This window comes from Aythya ferina (genome assembly GCF_964211825.1).
Source record: "Aythya ferina genome assembly, chromosome: 25".
NCBI classification, from domain to species: Eukaryota; Metazoa; Chordata; class Aves; order Anseriformes; family Anatidae; genus Aythya; species Aythya ferina.
In genome coordinates, this window is record NC_140323.1 from 4015706 (window position 1) to 4023287 (window position 7582).

General features: G+C 49.1%; 1 protein-coding gene across 3 annotated transcripts; it reads right to left on the reverse strand.

The window, feature by feature from the left end:
* Window positions 1-7294, reverse strand: PPP1R15B (protein phosphatase 1 regulatory subunit 15B). 3 transcript variants are annotated; one of them, XR_014685735.1, is made up of 3 exons: window positions 5746-7294; window positions 5342-5463; window positions 1-2953 (listed from the first exon to the last, which is right to left on the reverse strand). XR_014685735.1 is itself a non-coding variant. In XM_084497590.1 (2 exons), the coding sequence occupies exons 1-2, from the start codon at window positions 7135-7137 to the stop codon at window positions 2741-2743; spliced, it is 1605 nt and encodes a 534-aa protein (XP_084353716.1). In that variant the 5' UTR covers window positions 7138-7292; the 3' UTR covers window positions 1-2740. The 3 variants fall into 3 exon arrangements, 2 of the variants coding, with proteins under 2 accessions (XP_084353716.1, XP_084353717.1); XM_084497590.1 differs by lacking the exon at window positions 5342-5463 and having other exon boundaries at window positions 5746-7292; XM_084497591.1 differs by having other exon boundaries at window positions 2831-5463.
* Between the last annotated feature and the right edge of the window lie 288 nt (window positions 7295-7582).

A 7582-nucleotide genomic window follows, 5' to 3' on the forward strand; every position in this document is an offset into this window, starting at 1 on the left:
TTATCTTGCAAATATCTTTATTACAATTTACAGATTAGTTCTGAATAGTTTTGTTATGTACAGAAATATAACTTTAGGTATAAAAAACCCAACAAACTCGACACAAATCAATTAAAATCTGTATAAAGCCAATGCTGAAGGTTTTCTAACTTTCTCTAAATTATACAAAAATAAAATCTGATAATTACAGTTTTGATTTAAAGTTCAACAAGTATTATTTTTTTATGTTTCACTCCAAACGCACGTGTACACATCCTGTAAGACACCTTTAAAGTATGGTATAGGGAAGATGGTGACAAAAAATAATGAGCTTGCTCATGAATTTAGTGTTAGAATAACTTCCTACCACCACTGGATACTCTGAAAGTATGAGGTTTGAGAGGAGGGAAAAAAAAACAAAAAAAAAAAACTTACCCGAGCAGGCACGTTTCTCTGAGAACCAGCAGTTTTAGAACAGAGTGCTTCATACACTGCAGGTTGAAAAAAATAATCTCAGATATCAGAAGGACTTTTGGAAGGAACAGTTTTCAGCCTAGCTTGTAGATAATTTGTCAGTTCTGTTCATTTCCAGCTGTAGCCTTTCCCAAGCCTCTACACAAAGCTGCTCGGCGTTTGCAGGTGTTAATTCACATCACCCTGGAGGTTTTTATGAACACCCCTACACCAAGTTCGCCAGAGTAATGGAAGCAGCAGCAAGCTTTACAAGACCAAATAAACTAGGAGTGTCATGGAAAAAAGCTCTCGTATATTTTACCAGGAGCAAGGAACAGCATTTTTCCTTATCAGTCACGCTAGGACCATATGTCAACAAGTTTTCTCCAATTCTAACACATTAATCATCCCGCGTGCTTTTCCCTAAACAAAACAGCAGAACACCTGTTATCAAATACGATACAGAAAAATCAACTCCTAAAAACTGAAAGCTAATCCATAAGATTCAAGGGCAGGATTTACGATTTCACAACTAAAATAATCTTTTTTAGAAAAGAATGTGTTGGTTTTTTTTTATTCCACAGGGATTAAAATAACATTGTTGCATGGATTTCAATTAGCCAATCCATAAGGCTGCCCAAGTTTCAGCTGTATTTTATGTGACAACTCTGGTATAAATCATAGTTAACTCTCTTAATTTCGTAATTAACACTTCTAGCACGTGGCAGAGAAAGGTAATTTTTAAATCCAAAGAATAAAAACTTTTTCCATAAAGAGTAAACCCCACAGCTCTGAAATTTAAGACAATTAAAATCGCCAGAAGCACAGCAAGATGAAGCAAAAAATTCTGTAAAGCTCTGTGAAGCTCTTTTCTCCATGTATCCATAACTCCTTTTGAATTCAAATTTGAGTAATGAGACGACAAATCTCAAGTGTTTCTAGGTCTCTTCCTTACAAAAACGGAGGCACTCCTAGTCAGCTGAATGAACAAAATAGCAAATCATTTCCCCACACTATTTTTTGCAAACAGATACAAATTCTTTAGATCTGACTGGTATTTATTCCATTGCATGACCTCATTCCTGCTTGGGTTACAGCCATACATCATCTCCCAGGTCCACATGCATATCCAAACTGTGCTGCTCTTTTATTTTGACTGAAACAATTAAACATTTTAAGTTACGAACACAAATAAGGAGTGTTTTCCTTCCACCGAGGACCTCAACTTTCAGATGCCAAACGTGAAATGTTATTTTGGTACCAAACGAACAAAAGTGCGGACGCAGAGAGGTATTAATACTGGCTTCTGGTAAAGAACACAGCACTCTGTAGTCTTAGCTTTCCAGAAAGATAATTCTCCTTACACGCACCGATAAAAGAAATACAAAGCACACTCCACTTCAGTCGGGAAGCAGAAGCAATTAGGGTGAAGTTGCTCTGAGATTACCTAAAGACCTAGGGCCTGGTTCCACACGTGCAGCTATCAATTCTGACCATCAGCCACAGCTTTGATATGTACCTCGAAGCTTCAATTATTGATCAGGACGAGGCCTTTCACTGCCCTGAAAGCAAAGCAGCTTGGTGCACAAGCAGCCAACACCCTTTGGAACAGTACTGGGCAAAGGTATTACTTAAATAAAGACAAACCAAAGGGCTTAGAGTGCACCAGAGTTCCCCTGAATCCCCCAGTGTGCTAGACTGAAATATTTAGACGTGAAAGCGTTACATCAACACTCAAACAATTAGATTACACGCAAAACTGGGACCTGAAAAAGGAAGCAAAAAAAAAAGCCTCTGCTTCACGCAGTAAAGTTAACATGAGCTAACAAAATCGGAGACTTTTGTGTAGGTTAGAGAAAATGGAGAACCACAAACAAATAGCACATGCCTTTAGAAACTTTAAATCAAAACTGCAATAGCTAGGTTCTGAGCTCCATAAATATTTCCTTCAAAATATGTTTGCTTTTTCAAAGTGCAAAATTCCAACTGAATAGCCACCACTTCTCAACGTACGGCAGACAAGGCATTTTTGGAATGGATTTAACCTAAAGCAGTCCGTTTCTCAAATGGTACTGAAGAGGAATGCAATTATACCGCCCTCACCCTTGCTGATACTCGAAAGGTTCTGTTTGGATGTCAAAAACGGGATACACACAGGTATATTCGTTGGCTGAATATTAAACTGGGAAAAAGCATTAGAATCCCACTTTTCTCCCCATTTCAAAAAAAAAGCACACGCAGCTGCCACTTCTTGAAGATCTTTGTGAGTGCGCTGGGTCACACCCAACTACCAGGTCCTTTTAAGGTGCTAGAAGGGCTCAACCCCCTTGGAGCAGGTTTCTCGGAGTCTATTCAGGACTCTCTGTCTATGCTCTGTGGTGAAGCAGTACCCTATGGCTTCTTCTGTTTCTTGGATACGTTTCTGGAACCTGCAGCCATCTCGGGCAAGCTCTTCCCAGGGTCCTTTCCGATCCTCCTCGCTGCTGACGTAATACTCGGTAACTTTTTCAAGGAAGGTTACCTGGAAAAGACAAGTCGTTAGCCAAATACACAAAAGGAGCGTAAACCAAACCTGCGCATACAATTATTTAAAAATAAAAGTTGTCTGAAATAGCAGCAAACCCTCACGTGGGCTACCAGCTCATGCTAGGCCTGCACCAGCTAGGCAGGAGCATATTTCACCTCTCAGGTTTAAAAGCAACCTCACGTGCAGCGGCTGACTTCTCCCTCCACCCAAAGCAGTCCCTGAACAGGGGCTGACAGCAGAGCACCCAACGCTCCCTGGGAGGTAACAGCCCCCCAGCACCATTTTAACCTCTCACAGACGCAGTTTCAGCACGTTACTCCGGAGGATGTACCAGAACACTCATTTCAGAGCGGATGGTACCAACCAGTTTCTGATTAGTGCATCATATAAAAAGCCAGAGCCATTGTTCTGTGGAATGAGTAATCATGTGAGTCAACCTGAGTGCCTGATAAGGGATCTTACTACGCTGCATTTAAGGAACCAACACTCATCTCCGTGTGACTGGAACAAACTCATCTGCTCAGCGCTGGTATCAGTTGTAAGCTCACGGAAGGAAATGAAGTCAGTCGGGGCACTTCAAACTGAAGGCCAATTTTTTCCACTCTTCATTCTTAAGAAAGTGAAAAAACCTCACAGGGTCAGGGTCTAAAGTCAACAGCACTTAGCTGATTGCTAAATAAAGATACAAATCTCTTATCAAGAAATAAGTGAAAGAGAAACTAGTTCAGATGCCTACAGAATTAGGCATTGCTTTTTATTTAGCTATATAAAAGGCTTAAAACCAAAGGTCAAACTAGCTGTCGGAGTCCCTTGACTCTCAGGCTAGGACCAATTCCTGAAGACAAGGCAACTGCTGTAGTTCTAGCAGCACACTCTAATTTGCAGCAGGAAGAGCAGGAAGGAATCTGTGGAGGTAGCAAACCCGTGCTGCTCTATTCCTGCACTTTATTCACAGAAACCCACACTTTCACACCCCGTTCGTGTCAGCATAATGAGAAGCGTAGGAGGAGATGGCTTTGTGTGGTACTGCCACCTTCTACCCCTCACAGAAAGCACGAAGGTGAGAGGCAGAGGAAGGGTGTCCTGCAGGAATACCCACCAGAAGACACAAAGCCCCAAGGGACTGTGCTGAAAGCGAGCCCCAGAGGTCACCCAGCTGCAGTGCAGCCACCCCAAATTACTTGGAGTGGTCTGGGAAGCGTGGCCATCAGCCCCCACGTGCCCTGGGAACACATCTGATGGGTACAAACACATCCCACAAGCGACACGAACACTCCCAGGCTTTAGGGCTGTACAAACACGAACGCGGCTGCTGTTTGCATGATGCCACAGAGGAAACAGCCCAGTGCAGGGCAAAGGGCTGCGAGGTTTCCTGGGCAGGCACTGGTCACTGCTCAGCGACCTCTACCCCCCCTTTGCTGGCAGGCCTAACGAGGTACCTGCCCTCAGGCACCCGGTGCTGTTACATCAGCCTGTCCCTTAGCGAGTTTCCACCTTTCAGCCTTTTTACATCAGTCTGAGATACCCTTGGGCACAATTACTGGGTTTTGTACACGCACTGAAGTAAATATTGCATCTAGATCACTGGTCTTTCCCCGTGTTGCTCCATCACACAGACTCAATAAATTAGTCTAAAAAAATTATTACTGCAGTCAAGAAGTGCTGTTAAGTGTACACATCTGCCACGCAACGAGATTTTAGGGCATGACAGCAGGAACTTACAGCCGGGCTCACCAGTGCGACAGCATTTCAGACACGTGCTGTCAGGTACAAAGGTCCTCTTGCAGAAACTGCTCTCCATTTAGGTGGCAAAGCAGAGGTTTGTCCTGCGTTAACCACCTAAGTTTGTCACTGCCAGCTGCCCCAGCAAGAGCAGGTATGAAGTGAAATCCAAACCAGGCTCTCGAGGAGGCAAAATCTGTGCTGTAAGAACGGCACAGAAAGCAGGACACACCTTGTCTTTGTTGCTGTCTTGTTACACCAGGGCATTATCCCAGGACTTGGCATCACAGGCTGTTACTGACACAAAGGTATGAAGTGTCAGGCAAGACTCAGAGGAACGCCTCGTGTCTACAGTCGTGTCCATCTGTAGCATCACAAAACCTTGTAAAGGGGAAATATATTCACCTGAATCCTAGCACCTCTAGCTTACATTCAAAAGCTGATAAAAAAGGATGTCATGGAACTAAAGACTGCTGAATTATAACTCTTAAATGAGAGTTATAACCCTTAAACGGAATTAGGAGCATTAAAGCACTTCTTCTGAAAGTTTTAACAGCTTACAGCATGTGCTAACCCACAACTGAAGAGTCTCTCCTTCTCCCAAAGACTTTTGCTGCCTAGAACTCAAACAGCAGGCTTGCCACACTCCTAGGTACTTACCACACTTCAGTCTCAGTCACACTGTGCACACACAAGCCCTGAAATACTTTATCAACGTGATTCACAACAGAAAAGGCTGCTTTCCATGGGCAAAACTTAGATCGCAGGTCTCAGCTGCTCGCCTGATGATGGAAGACACGTTAGAACGCAAACACAAATGAAAACTATGTTTTAAAAAGAAACTTAACTTCCAGCCTAGAAATGAAGCGTAAAGAAATTCTGTGCCCAGTGTGACTGAATGACAAAGCCTCCCATCACGTTTGAGGCACGCTGATTGCAGTCAAATAATTAGAGCATAAGCTCACAGGGTAGCATCTGCCACCGCCACGGCTGGAATCCTGGTGCAAATGAACTCCCCCACCCACATACCACTTAGCAGACCCCAAACAAAAACAAAATAATACCTTTTTCCGCGTGGTACTTCTACATTTCTCACCCAAAAGAATGCCATGCTGCACCAAGTCTGGGACCCCACAGTTATGTTTTTCCAGCTGTACCCGACAGACAGTTAAGTGACTACGCTCCGAAGTGCCCAAACTCGGCCCCTCTGTTCCTTTTGAGCCAGGCTTCCCTTTCTTCTCCGCTGTTTGGAAGGGTGCCTTGAAATTTAAAGGATTATAAGGATCGTCTGAGGTACAGAATGAGTTCCAAAGTTTCAAGTTTTCTGCCTCATCCGCGCTGCTGCACTCCCACTCGTCGTGCTCTTCCGAACTGAGGTGAGGAGAGCCTGAGGATGAGTCTGCCCATGAAGAATCCTCCTCCTCCTCCTCGTCCTCCTCCTCTTCCACATCAGACCCTCCGTGCATGTCCTTCCCTGGGCTGCTGGAAGACGTTTGGATGGTGGCCGTGAAGTTCTGCGGGTTGTAAGGATCCAGGCTGAAGAACGACTTCCAGAGGTGCAACCTTTCCCCGCTCTGGCTCCCGGCGTCTGAATCCGACAGCAGCCCTTCGCTGTCAAACCCATCATCACCATCATCATCCTCATCGTCATCCCAGTCCTCATCATCATCCTCCTCATCATCCCCTGCGCTCTCCTCCCCGCTGGAGGTCCCCCCGAGGATATAATCTATCAACTTATTAGCGCAAGCCGGCCTGGCCGCGACCCGAATCTTTGTCTCGATTTCCTCGCCGCCCAAACCTTCCCCTTGGAGCTCCCCTTTCGGGCCGGGGGCACCTTTGGGCGCCTGCTGCTCCTCGTTTTTCCAGGGCTCCCCGGCTGCCCCCCGCTGCTGCTGCTCCTCCTCCAGGCTGTGGTAGCCGTGGTCGGGCTCGGGCACGCCGAGGAGGCGCTGCTGGAGGAGCCCGAGGCGCTCGCAGCGGAGCAGCCCCAGCTCGGCCAAGCCCCCGCCGCCCCTCCAGGCCTCCCCCAAGGGCTCAGCGCTCAGCGGCCGGCCCCAGGGGCTCTTGGAGGAGCCCAAAACGAAGGAAAAAAGCTCCCCGCTCCGCAACCCCCCCACACCACCACCTCCTCCTCCTCCTCCGTGTCCCTTCTCCTCAGCCCGGCGGAGCAAAGGGAGAGGCTCCGGCGGCGGAGGAGCCGCGGTGGCCGGGCACAAGGCGCTGCTGAGGGCCGTGCCGGGCCTCAGGCGGTGCAGGAGGGAGGGCAGCGGCGAGAGGAGCTGTGAGGCGAGGCGCAGCCACGAGAAGGACGGGCTGGGCTGAGGCGGCCCCGGGGCGGCGGGGGCCGCGCTGCTGGGCACCGCCAGTTTGGGCCAAAACGGGGCGAAACCCAGCAGGGAAGCGGCTCGGGCTCGCCCCGGGATGGGGCTGCCCCGCTCTCGGCCGCTCGGCTCCATGAAGGAGGAAGGGGGAGGCTCCTCAGAGCGGCCCGGGGGCGGCGGAGGGCGGCTCCCCGCTGGGGCCCGGCGCCATCCCGGGCCGGGCCGGGGCCGGGGAGGCGGCGGCGGCCGCTACAAAATGGCGGCGGGGGCGCGAGCGGCGCGGCTCCGCGCTTCCCCCCCCCCGCCGGGGGCGGAGGGCAGGAGCTGTCCGTCAAGGAGCGGCGCCGCAGGTGATTGGGTGGAGGCGAGGTCCCGCCCCCTGCCGTTGGGGGAGGGGTTAGGGGGAGGCACCGCCCGCCCGCTCCGCGCGGGGATTGCGTCAGCCGCTGGGCGGCACAGCGCCCCCTGGGGGAGGGAGGGGGGAGGGCAGGGAGGGGAGGGACTGAGGGGGACGGGGGGGACAGAGGGGGACACGGGGGGACAGGGGGGGACACAGGGGGACACGGGGGGACACGGGGAA